At 39.2% G+C, this 12,609-nt stretch overlaps 1 protein-coding gene across 2 annotated transcripts; it reads right to left on the reverse strand.

The window, feature by feature from the left end:
* Positions 1 to 2,370: 2,370 nt before the first annotated feature.
* On the reverse strand, positions 2,371 to 11,354 carry prlhr2b (prolactin releasing hormone receptor 2b). Of its 2 annotated transcripts, XM_026173941.1 has the most exons (3): positions 11,271 to 11,354; positions 6,373 to 6,851; positions 2,371 to 4,003 (listed from the first exon to the last, which is right to left on the reverse strand). In XM_026173941.1, the coding sequence occupies exons 2-3, from the start codon at positions 6,819 to 6,821 to the stop codon at positions 3,370 to 3,372; spliced, it is 1,083 nt and encodes a 360-aa protein (XP_026029726.1). In that variant the 5' UTR covers positions 6,822 to 6,851; positions 11,271 to 11,354; the 3' UTR covers positions 2,371 to 3,369. The 2 variants fall into 2 exon arrangements, with proteins under 2 accessions (XP_026029726.1, XP_026029727.1); XM_026173942.1 differs by lacking the exon at positions 11,271 to 11,354 and having other exon boundaries at positions 6,373 to 6,871.
* Between the last annotated feature and the right edge of the window lie 1,255 nt (positions 11,355 to 12,609).

Raw genomic sequence — 12,609 nt, forward strand, 5'->3', positions numbered from 1 at the left:
GAGCACTTTGCAAAATTCTGGAGCTACCTCTCATTTCCTTATGTTTTGTTAGGAAAATGGATATATGTGCAGTGATTTATTGAAACATAAACATACATGGAAATACAGCATATTAGGTACCACCTTTGTTCTTCAACACCGCCTGAAGATTTCTTGTAATTTCTTTAAGTAGTCTTTAGGAGTAGTTCTTCATGGATATTTAAAGCTCTTCTTCGGATGTTGGCTGTCTTTTGTTCTGTTTACTGTCAAATATGATCCCACACTGCTTCAGTTATGTTTAGGTTTGAACTTTGGGGAGGCCAATCCATGACTGATAATTAGTACCATTGCGTATGTTTCTATCCAGGTATGGTTTTACCGCATTGGCAGTGTATTTAGGATCACTGTCATGCTGAAAAATGAAGCTGTTGCCAATCAGATACTTTTCAGATAGATGCTTTCCACCACTGGATGAAATGCAGTCGAAACCATGACACAGCTTCTAGTGTGTTTTACAGATGGCTGTAGACACTCACTGTTGTACTTCTCTCCTGACCTTTGTACTTACTAATGCTTATTTTGAACTAAAAATGTCAAATTCGTATTCATCAGTTCATAAAACCTGTTGTCACTGATTTTCAATCCAGCTCTTGTGTAATTTGGCATATCTCAGCCTTTTCACCCTGTGTTTGCTGTCCTTAAGAATGGCTTTGTGGCAGCCAAATAAAGGGCCAGATGCATCTCTCGGGTCTTGTATCCGGTCTTTGCTGGATTTTCCCTTGTCTTTTTTCTTAAGGACATGACTTTCAGATACTGTTCACCTGAGGGGGGTTTCTTGGCCTAACTATTTTCTTTTATCTTCCACTAGTCTAATTACTTCATATTTTAAGGACACATTGCACACCATGTGGAGATTTAGCAGGTTTTCAGGTGTTAGCTCTTTGGGAATCACAATGTTGGTGTAAAAATATTATTTTATGCCCGTAAAACTGTGCTATCTTTGGCATTTTTCAAAGACTGAAGGGAAGAAATTTAAAGAAATGACTATGAGCTTTGCAACATGCTGCTAGTGACAAAGAACTACAACATACACTTATTAAGTGAATTCTTCGTTAAGTTATCTGCTATGTACAGACACATTACTGATTCATCCCTCGAGTTAGGTGCCTTTTAAGTGTATTAGCAAATGCGACATTCCTATAAAGGTAAGGACTGGACTGAAAATGAGCAAAATAGCAACAAATGTCCAAACAAAAAAGTCTTAGTGCTCAAGACCACCTCACAAAATGAAAAGAAAGTCTGGCTGGAAAATAAAAAAAATGAAGACTTTTGCAGCTTAATGTTTTTAACATCAGACATGTGCTGTGTGTTGATCCTGTGTGGTTTATAAATCCATTTTGATAATCACACTTGCCAACATTTTCTAATAATCCACTTAAAAAGACAGCCCAAAATGATGATTTCCCTTCTCTGTTAAAAACAAAACAAACAAGAAAAAACACAGATAATATTGAAAAAAAAAATTCATCAGCTTGCAGGTTAAAAGTAAAACACAAAAATTAAATAAACAAAATCATACATGACTGAATGAGTTGATGATAAAATTTTCACCTACTTAACTGGGTGTTGTCCTGCTGAAAAACAACCACTGCAGGAAGCGAACATCTTTGTTGGCAAGTAGCAAGTTCTCTGACGTGATTGGGGAGATCAATAAATTATCACATTTTTCAGTGTCCTAACAGGCCTAATTGATATGCAGACAACACTTTTCATCCTCCTCTTCCATTTAATTAGTAAATTCAGCTGTGCAGCTGCACTCTGACCAAGTTGGATATAATTTGCTTCCCGTTACTGCCATCACACAGGCCGGTCAGAAACAGCAAGGTCATTTCATCTCTGGATTTAATCTCAGATTTTCCATGCTACACATTACAGTATACTGTTGTTACATGCCACACCACATTATTTATATCATTTTAAACATTGTGTGGTCATTATAACACTTTTTTTTGCAAAGTATTTATACTGTGTCCTTTAATATAAGAATATGATAGGGAAAAAAGCAACAAAAAAAAGAGAGAGCACGCTGTAACATTTGAAATGTGTTGACTCTGCTGCAGAGGCACAGATGTGCACACAGAGAACACAAAGCAAGAAGCATAACATCTGCTGTGCAAACTAAATAAAACTGGATTAAAGACGGTGTAAACAACAGGCAGCTCATCTGTTATCAGTTCAGTGTAACATGTTGGTAAATGCAGTAGACAATTTTATTAGAAAGCTGCATTAACATGACTTCTTTCTTTCTTTCTTTCTTTCTTTCTTTCTTTCTTTCTTTCTTTCTTTCTTTCTTTCTTTCTTTCTTTCTTTCTTTTTTTTTTTTCACATTTTCTGCCTGGATAACCAGTCTTTCCCATTATGTGCAAATTTCCAAAAGCCAGTGGAAGCAAGAGAAACCACAGCACAGAAAAAGCAACATCGAGCCAACTGCCACAGTATGATTATTTTTCTGCAGCAATTATATTATGCTATCAAAAATAATTTGATGACTTAAGCCGCATATTTATCAAATACAGGAAATGTGGGCCTTAGGGACCAAGCTGATGAATTTAATTTTGCACTACACAAAGATTAGCTCTGACACCAGCCCCCCTGGTGCAAACAACCACCTTTGTGGTTTCCAAATGCAATTTGAACTCATGGTTTAATGTGCTATTCATATCCAGTAAAGCTGCACCCGTCTGACATGTTCTCTGTCATTTTTGATTAAAAGCTGAAACCCTTCTGATCTTATCTCCTGTAATTCACTGGAAATATTACTATTAAACAAATAATTACAAACATTTTTTTTTAATATTAACATTTCTTTTCAAACAGCACTGTGGTCCATGACAGAGTAGTCTAACCGTCTGATATTTATGAAATCTGCTGCTGATATGCCCCCTCCCCCCGTGTTAGCAGAGATTCTTATCTTTCAGCTCGTGGCACATGGCAACCCATAGAAAGGAAATGTGCGGATCTAAGTAGCCACAAAAGTAGCTGCATGCACTCATGCTTGCCTTAGCCTGGTTTGGGTCCTCTGAGTTTTCGCCGCTCTTAGCTTAAATGATCAGCCTTTTACACAAATAAACAGGTGCTACTCCCACCTAAACACGACTGATCGTGCCATTTAACAGATGTGATTCCTAAGAAAATGAATGCACATTTTCATGCTACCCAGGAAATAAATCACCTGAGATTCACCCCCATCCCGTTTTATAACCAATGACTGCATTACCACGAATGTTTAGGTGGAATGGTTTGCTGGTGAGACCTGTGTTTCCACTTGCGCTCAGGATGAGTCAGTAAGTGACACTAAATTAACGACAGAGGATGCTCTTCACTAGTCAATTACAATACCACGCTGGCGGCACAGTGATTGGCAGGCACTCCAATGCGATGATGGCACTTGAACATCTTCCGCAGCTCGGTGCGGAAGCGGTCGTGAAGCCAGGCGTACAGGAAGGGGTTACAGCAGGAGGAGCTCATGGCGCACAGGTGGCACAGCAATTGGATGAGCAAAAAGTAACGCTTGTTAATGAGGTGAATGTCAATGTCTCTCAGCACGTTGAACACGTGAATAGGAAGCCAGCACACCGCAAAGGCAGACACCAGGAGAGCGACCAGGCGAAAGATCTTTCTTTTGCGAGCCTGCTGAGCGCCTGCCTGGTCCTGCGTCCTGTGGCCTGGAGCAACGCAGTTCCTCAGTTTGACAGTGATGCAGAGATAAGAGACAAAAACAGCCGAAAGCGGGAGGACGTAAGTAACCAGCAGGGTGCTGTACGCATAAGCACGTCTTTCTTTTTCCTGACCCAACCAGAACTCCTCACAGATAGTGAAGCCTTCCTCTTTGAATTCAACATGATAGGTGTGGGTCACTGCTGGAGCTACCAGGCCACAAGACAGAAGCCAGATCCCAGTAAGGACAGAGGCACAGGTCGCCACAGAGGTCCGCTTCTTCAGGGGGTGAACTGTTGCATAATATCTGCAATGAATAAGGAATAGTACTTTATAAAAAAGAAAGGGAAGGTGCTCATGCTTAATTAATGAATGGCTATTAATGCAGTCGTGAACTCCTACAATTATAATACTCAAGCTCATTGGCAGTGGCGTTACTTAATATTGGCTATAAATGTTAAGTTGAATCATTTTCTCATAACCAGTTACTTTGCATTCGACGTGCTTCACTGAAGGACAATCAAATTTGTTAGAAAAGACAGAGTGGACTCCGTGACCTGCACAGTCCACGAGGAAAAAGAGTGAATTATTTATATTTTACACTTTAAAACTGAACCCAGTTGTGCATCACAAAATGACAGCAGCATTATATTCTCTGTAAAAGTAAAGGGACTTTTCATTTCATGTTAATGTCTTCCCCTTAGAAGGAGGAGACATTGCAGAATGCAAAGTACAATTGAAAACTTAACTAAAGATCAATGAATTTTTCATGGGTCCAGTGAGCAGACCTGTTCAAACCTGAGGTCTGTTGCATGTCTCAGGGGTTTAATGATGAACACTCTATACAGCTGAATAATTATGTTATGTCTGGGTCTGGAGCTCATGTAAATGAATTAATGCATTCAGTGGAAAATCTTTATTGTTTAAGTGTCACCTCAATGAAAAGGAAACACTCAGTAATCAGTCTCCCTTCATATCTGCCTAATTTCTAAACTAATGTCTCATTTCCAAGTAATCATAATGAGTTATAATTGCAATTTATAATCAAATTTACAGTTCTCTCATATATACTGTGAAGTATTTGTTCCTTTCCTGATGTCTTTCTATTCTTTTTTTACTTTTTTTTTTACATATTTGTCACACTTTGTCCATGTTTCAGATCATGAAACAACAACAAAAAAATGCAGTTCTTCATGAGTTTCAGCGCTTTTGCTGTTAATGAAATTAACAATTGTCACACTAGAAGAGCAAAAGTGAGACAATCCCCAAAACAGGACTGGTTTTACATCTTTTCTCACATTTAGGATCAGTTTCACTGCTGGTAGCCCAAGGCGATACCTGGACCCAACAGAGGTAGCACAGGTAGTCCAGCTCCTCCAGGATGACTCATCAATTTGTGCCATGCCAGAAGCTTTACTGTGTCTTCCAGCAGTCTGAAAATCATGGAGGAGACTTCAGGAGTCAGGCACATACTCTAGTAGAGCTGGATGGGGCTGTAGAAAGCGCTTAAACCATCAGCAGGACCAATATCTGGTCCTTTGTGCAAGGAGGAACAGGATGAGCACTGCCAGAGCCAAAGCCCTACAAAATGAACTCCAGCAGAACACCAGTGTGAATGTTCCAACAATCAGAAACAGACTTCACAGAGATGCCCTTAGGATCCGGCATCCTCCACAGTATTCACTGCCTGGCACCGTGGAGCCCAATTTACATTTGCCATAGAATATCTGAACTGGCAGATCCACCACTCGCATCCCGTGCTTACAACAGATGAGAGCGGGTTCACCCTGAGTACATGTGACAGACGTGAAAGGTGTCTGGAGAAGCTGTGGAGAAGGTTATGTGGCCTATAACCTCGTTTAACATGGCCTGTTTGATGGTGAGTCAGTGATGGTCTGGGGAGGGATGCACAGACCTCTGTAGGCTGGCCAAGAGCAACTTGTGTGCTATTAGGTATCAGGATGAAATCCTTGGACCCATTGTCAGACCCTACATTGGTGCAGTGGGTCCTGGGTTCCTCGTGGTGCATGACAATGACAATCCACGTCATGTGATGACAGTATGTAGGCAGCTCCTGAAGGATGAAGCAATTGATACCACTGACTGTCCCCCAGGCTTGACTAACTTAAATTCAATAGAACACCTCTGGGACATTATGTTTCAGTCCATCTGATTCTGCCAGGCTACACCTCAAACTGTCCAGGATCTAGGAGGAAATCAGGACTTCAGCCATCTTCTCATTCGGAGGATCCCTCGACATTTTCAGACATGCATACAAGCGTGGGATCGGTACAAACTGCTGAACACTATTTTAAGTTGCTGCAATGAAATTTCGACAAAATGATCTGACCTGCTGCATCAATTTCTCATTTTGATATTTGGGGTGTTTTCAGGGTCTGATCATTTTTATTTCCATCAAATGATGCGGCAGCCTTTTGTATCAAACACATTACCCAGTCCATATCAGTGTAGATATCTAAGAGGGTTTTTTTTGCCATTGAGATGTGATGCGTTTTCAAGCCTTTCTAATTGTCTGTGAGATATATACATATATATGTACAGAGCAAGAGAGAGAAAGAGGGAAAGACAAAGGGAAAAACATTTAAAACAATTCAAATAATTCAAATCTTCAATTTTGATCTAAAGAAGATCTCATATGCCACAAGGAGCACTCACCTGTCCACAGCAATAGCAGTGAGTGTGAAGACTGAAACATACACTGTGACAGGTTGGACGAGAAACACCAGATAGCACATGGTGCGCCCGAAAACCCAACCATGAGGGTTGAAGGCGTAGGCGAGAGTAAAGGGGACGCAGGTGACACACATGAGCATGTCAGAGAAGGCCAGATTTCCAATGAAAAAGTTGGTGACGTTGTGCATCTTTCGGGTTCGGCAGATGACATAAAGAAGCAGGTAATTCCCAAAGACACCCACCACCACGACTAGAACGTAAAAGGGGATGATGAGAGGTTTGAAAGTTTGCAGCAAGGCCACGTCTGCAAACTGGGAGCTGCGGTTGGTGGAGTTGGTTTGTACTGCAACTTCATAAATGTGCCCATCAGTCTGTCTTTCTAGCAAAGATGGTTGTGTGCTTCCAGTCAAACCACTGTGATTACCCTCCATGGGAGCAGAATCAGTCTGCCAGTAACTGCACTATAAAAACAAAAAACAAAAAGCAGTGAAACGACACGACATTCTAACTTTTCCAAAGGTAAAATCTCAATTTTATCCAGTCAATCCAAGCTCCATTTTTATGCATTATATTAATTGATTAAAATGTTGCTTCCCTTTCCGGTTATTGTCACATGCCATCTAGCAGAGAAGGAATTGCAAGTTAATTAATTAACGGGAGGAAACATTTAAGCGTAAAATTAAATTAACGACTTCCTTGTTTTTGTGTGCCTGAAAAGTGGAACCAGGAACAGCTTCACATGTGTAAGGTGGGACCGAACACCTCTTTGCTCCGTGGTTCGAAGACTTGTGGAAGACTTAAAAGAACTACAGATATTTAACTAGTAAAAAACTGTTTTAAATCAGCGAGCCAAAACTCGCTGATTTATCATCATCGATGTTAAACCTGTCCTTGAAGCTGACAACTGGAACACCACCAGATGGAATGAAAAAGAAACGAAGGAAAACAAATGTACACTAATTTATCAATCAAACTAGCTCTTCTACGCATCATGTTGAGTTTACAAGGCTGGTAACCTCCTCAAAATTGCAATGGGCTGCCATTATATGGATGAAAATTTCTGAATTTCTACATATTAAATCTCCTGTGCAAAATAACTTCACAGCCTGATTTTGAAGCCAGCTTGCTGATGCAATGTGTCGTGTAATTATCTAAATGTAGTAATTTGCAAATAGATGATGAAACAGAAGCCCCTCTGCAAAGCAGTAGTGTTTTGAAATGAAGTCTAAAAGGAGCGCAGTCAGAATCGATGAGGTTTATTATTGTGGTTGTTTTGTTTTTGCACATAATTTCATGAAAATATTTCTGTCCTTTTTACCTCACCAGATTGCATCATTTGCAGCTGCAGCACAGACTGTGACTTTCTGTACTCATTCTGTTCTTTTTACACTTGACACTTATACTGCTCTTTAGTGTAGCAGTACACCGAATAACTAAGGACTGAACTGTACCTTGTCAAGGCCTTTTTTTTTCATTCAATTCTGCCATTGATGCAAAGGACTGATTCTGACAGCTTATCCTAATGTTCACCAAGAGTGTGAACAAATGAAAAGATTGTAAAATTTGATCAGATTTCCTCCATAGTTTGCTGGTACTTGTTCAGGATTTTGTTCTTTTCAGGTACAATTGAATACAAGTCTCTCCTTTGAACCTCTTACAGATTTCGGCAGTGAAGAAATTATGCACTCCATAATTTGTATGTATCACAGGGCTTTTTCATGCTTGTAGAGTGCATTTTCTTTCAGTGACGATTTGCCAAATGGATGTTGACAGGTCTAAAAGACTGACCCTGGTGCTTTAAATGTGGTTAAAAAGATCAGGGCCCGTATCCCTAAAGATTCTGAGAATCCTCTCAGAGAGCTCCTAACTTAACCTAAAAATTCCTTGCCAGGAGTTTTAGCTTAGAAGTGATTCCAGAACATTTTCAGTGAACTCTGAGCAAGGAATGGATGGAAAATCCTATCTTAGTGAGGAGGTGTGGTTGACCCCGTTGCTAGGTATGAGTCATCATTTCAAAAGCCGTGATTGGTTGATCCTACAAGTTTGATGGAAATGAGCTTTTGGTGATAATGAGCAAAGGATGTACCCTCAAATCAATAAACATATTATACACTCTAATCTTATGCTGACTGTAATTGTAAATAATATTTCACATTCAAGAAAATATCTGGAAAATGAATAGTAAGCTGTAGGGGTTATAGCCATTAGAATCTAAAATATGTGAAAACTTAAACTCATTACACCCTGTTCAAATAATGATTCGTGTCTTATTTGCTCATATTAATATCCTAGCTGGCATATTTTGTACTTTCACTCCCATATGGACCCCGTTGAAAACGAGATGGCCTATCTCAAGAGGCTGTCCTTAATGAAGTAGAAGTCCAGTGTGGTCTTAACGAGGGTAACATGGCTCAGCTTTTAGCAATGTCTGTGATTGCAGACCCAAGTCATCACTGCTGCATTGTTGCATTTTCCCGGTTGCCAAATACCTCGGGGTTGTGATTACTTTCGTCTCCGGTGTAATAGCGTTGTGGCGTCGAGTTGGTGAGGTAATTGCATCTCTAAGGAGATCCACCACAAACATGATTCCTGCACGATCCAATCTGTAGCATCTCAATAATTCCCTGTCATCCAGTGCTTGCAGGACATCTCTCCTGCCTCTTCTGTTGGCCATTTTGTGCAGCTGCTTAGGGGAACTCCTAAGCCACTAAAAGTCCTCTTCCCTGCTCTTAGCAGATCTCGCCTTAGGAGCCCTTTTAAGCGCTAGTAATCTTGAGGAATAGCTTTTATATTAACTGGGATTGTCGTGTCACTTTTAGGGGAAATTCTAAGAAAACGTCATGACTCTGAGAATTTTCTTAGAATTTGGCCGCTAGGAGCCACTTTTTGCACAAAGATTCTTTAGGGATACGGGCCCAGATCTGCACAAATAAAAAGTACTTTGCTCCCCCAAATTACTTTCCACACAAATGAGGCTCAAACCAAATGACATAGTAACCTGAATGTGAATAAGGAGAAAAAATGATGGAGTCTTGTGCACCAAAAGAGCTCCAAAGGGACAAAATATAAAGTGCTATCAATAAACGTTGTATAAGTGAAAAAAGGTAAACAACAACAAATTAAACTGCTATTATATGCATTTTTTTATGTTTAATAAAAGCATTTTAGAGAACTTTCAACAGCTCTTATGTGGATGAAGGTTTAATGTTATTGTCTCTATATCTAACCCAATATTAATGCATTGATTTGTTTGGGTTTATTTTACATCAGAGCTTTGTAGGAACCCAGAACCTGCTGCAGGGTTCCTACAAAGCTCTGATCTCAGGTGAGGAGCTTGTCTTGCTTTACAGACGGGCAAATAAGCTCTCATCTTTCAGAAAGATCACTTCTGACAGAATTCTGTGTATTGTACTGTACATAGGGGTATCAGGGTTTCACAGGTTTTTGGTGATTCTCAGCTGATGATGCTGTTGGAGTTCTTCCAAATACTTCTCAAAATAAGGCTTTATGTCTCTTTCATCTGCTACCTATTTTTGTTTCGTGTCCAAAGCTCATTATGTTGTACATCTGCAGAAGAGCCCGGATATAACAATATAACAATAACCGTATGACTGTTCCCACCACTAACACATGACCCTACGCTGTGTTCACTGCATCATTCCATGTTTGGCACTGATCACCACCTGCACTCGTGTATATATCATGTATATATCTATCTGTCTACTTAGCACTTTTAATTCTTATTCTCATTTTTATTTTCATGTCTATTTAAGATTAATTTATAACAGTATGTTTGCACTGAAGCACCGCAGCAATTTCCTAATGTTGTAAACCCACTCAACATTTGGCAATAAAACCCTTTCTGATTCTGATTCTGATATCTAGAAACATCTGCCTGCTGCAGAATTTCTGCCCGTGAGAGTCTTCGCTAATGCAGGGTGACCACCACCTTGTGTCCTGTTGCTATGCTGATGTTTTTCATTGTGTAAGATTTCAGATAACCCGCCAGCTCTCCAGCAGCCTCATCTTTCTCATATGTCCATCCCAGATACAGGTTTGTACACCCTTCCAGCACTTCTCATTTACTAGTGTTTTGTTATTTATTTAAAAAAAATTAATTTAAAAAAATGACAATTTAAAAAAAAAAAAAAAAATATATATATATATATATATATATATATATATATATATATATATATATATATATATATATATATATATATATATGATTTCTATTTATCTAACTATCTCACTTTCTATCTAAAAAGATGCCAATTTCTTCTCATTCAGATATTTGCAATTTACATGATTACAAATCTAAACTTTTTGACAGACTAATAGATATTTCATATCACTGTTCCAATATACTTTTTTTTAGCGTTAGATGACATACACAGGTCTTTTTGGTTCCTTTGTGTTCACACACTCACCCTTCAACAATACAAAGCTTCACATGTCCATGCCAGCACTTATTTGCAATCTGATTTTATGTTAGAAATCCAGCTGTAGGCCCTTGGATGAAAATGCCAAGAAGCATCATAAAAGAGGTCTGGCATGCAAAGCTATTAGCTCACAACAATGTATACCTTTATATGCATTAATTGAAAAAAAAATGTGGATAAGCATGCAATTGCCATATATATATATAATATTCTGAAATTACCTAACATAAGCCCCTACCTGTGAGGCTTGTGTTACATGTGACTGGAAAAGCTTGAAAAACAGGAAACACTCGTTTCTGTTCTAATTACATATTTTTATGCACTTGGAAAAAGAAAAATGTTACTACTACTGCTTAAGGTGCAGCTGAAAATAAAATAAAATAAAAAAGAATACAATAACATGAAAATTCCTTAAAAAACAATCAGCTGATAACCTACCTGTGCTGCTGTTTCTCAGTGCAATGACGAGTTGAGTGTGTGAGGAGTGTGAAGAGCAGACCTTCCTTGTGTGCTTCTCCACGGTGAGTGAGCTCGGGCTGAATGCAGTTTTATAAAGACAGGAAGAGAGAGTGCGCGAGAGAGGAGGAGAAAACGGGGGGAGAGAGAGTGGGTGAGAGAAATGCCAATAAGATAGTTTAGTTCCAAGTCTAGGTTGGACTTGCCACAGACTTTTGATCTTCAACACGTTAGTTAGCGGTCTGACTGAGAGATCTGGGAATGGTGACAGTTAAGATAATTAGAGCTGTGTTCACAGGCATGTGCAGGACTCGCTATGACAGTAGTTTAATTAATTGCTTGCTGAACTGTTTGTTTACACGGTTGCGTTGCCAGTAACCTTCTGACTTAACACACAATCAAAGTGCTGATTGTCAAAAAGATCAGAAAAATGGAAGCTGAAGCTGGATTCCTTCCAATCCTGCTGGAAAGGGGTCTACAAAAGCCCACGTAAGACAACAGCAACGCATGTTGGCTGCTACACATGCAGGTCTGCATGTCAGCAGTATATGAAGTATCTCATGTAAAAATGAGTTATTAATTACCATGAAATATATGAATGAACAGTTAAGGGTGAAATAGAGGAATGAAGATCGTGACTTACACTCATATTAATGTGGCTCACGAGAAGGGTTACCACTGTACTGAAATTAAGTAAACACTGCACAAGTGCTGTTGCAGTTTATATATATATATACACAGTATATATACACACACAGTATATATACACAGTATATGTATATATATATATATATATATATATATATATATATATATATATATATATATATATATATATATATATATAAAATTAGAGATATATCATAATTATATATGTAAAAATGCAGATGGTTAATAGTGGCTACTACCATTACCTCTTGGCAAAAAGGTCTGGGATTAAAATCCAAAAGCTGGCCATGGGCTTTCTGTGTGGAGTTTACATGTTCTTTCAGTGTGTGTGTGTGTGTGTGGGTGCGTCCTATCAAAAAAATGCATGTGGGTTAACTGGTGATTCTAAATTGGTTGTGAATGCTAGTGTGAATGGTTAGCACTGCAGTAGACTGGCAACCTGTCCAGGGAGTAACCCCCCCTCCTCCTGTGACAGCTGAGAGAGGATCCCATTCAACTGCTACCCTGCATTGAATAAGCAGAAGGAAATAGATGGGTGGATGGCTGGAAAATGCAAATATGTTAATAAAAACATACCCAATGGACCCGCAAAAGGTCAAGTTAGGAAAAGCGAGAACAGCCAGAGGCTGCAGCACGGTGTGGGGCTCAATTT

The sequence above is a fragment of the Astatotilapia calliptera genome, chromosome 7 (assembly GCF_900246225.1).
Source record: "Astatotilapia calliptera chromosome 7, fAstCal1.2, whole genome shotgun sequence".
Lineage (NCBI taxonomy): Eukaryota > Metazoa > Chordata > Actinopteri > Cichliformes > Cichlidae > Astatotilapia > Astatotilapia calliptera.

Bases quoted from the DNA above. Each gene is read 5' to 3' on its own strand.
- prlhr2b (XM_026173941.1), bottom strand. From the start codon at position 6,821: ATGGAGGGTAATCACAGTGGTTTGACTGGAAGCACACAACCATCTTTG. The intron at 4,004-6,372 runs GTGAGTGCTCCT...TATTCATTGCAG, and splicing joins ACTGCTATTGCTGTGGACAG to ATATTATGCAACAGTTCACC.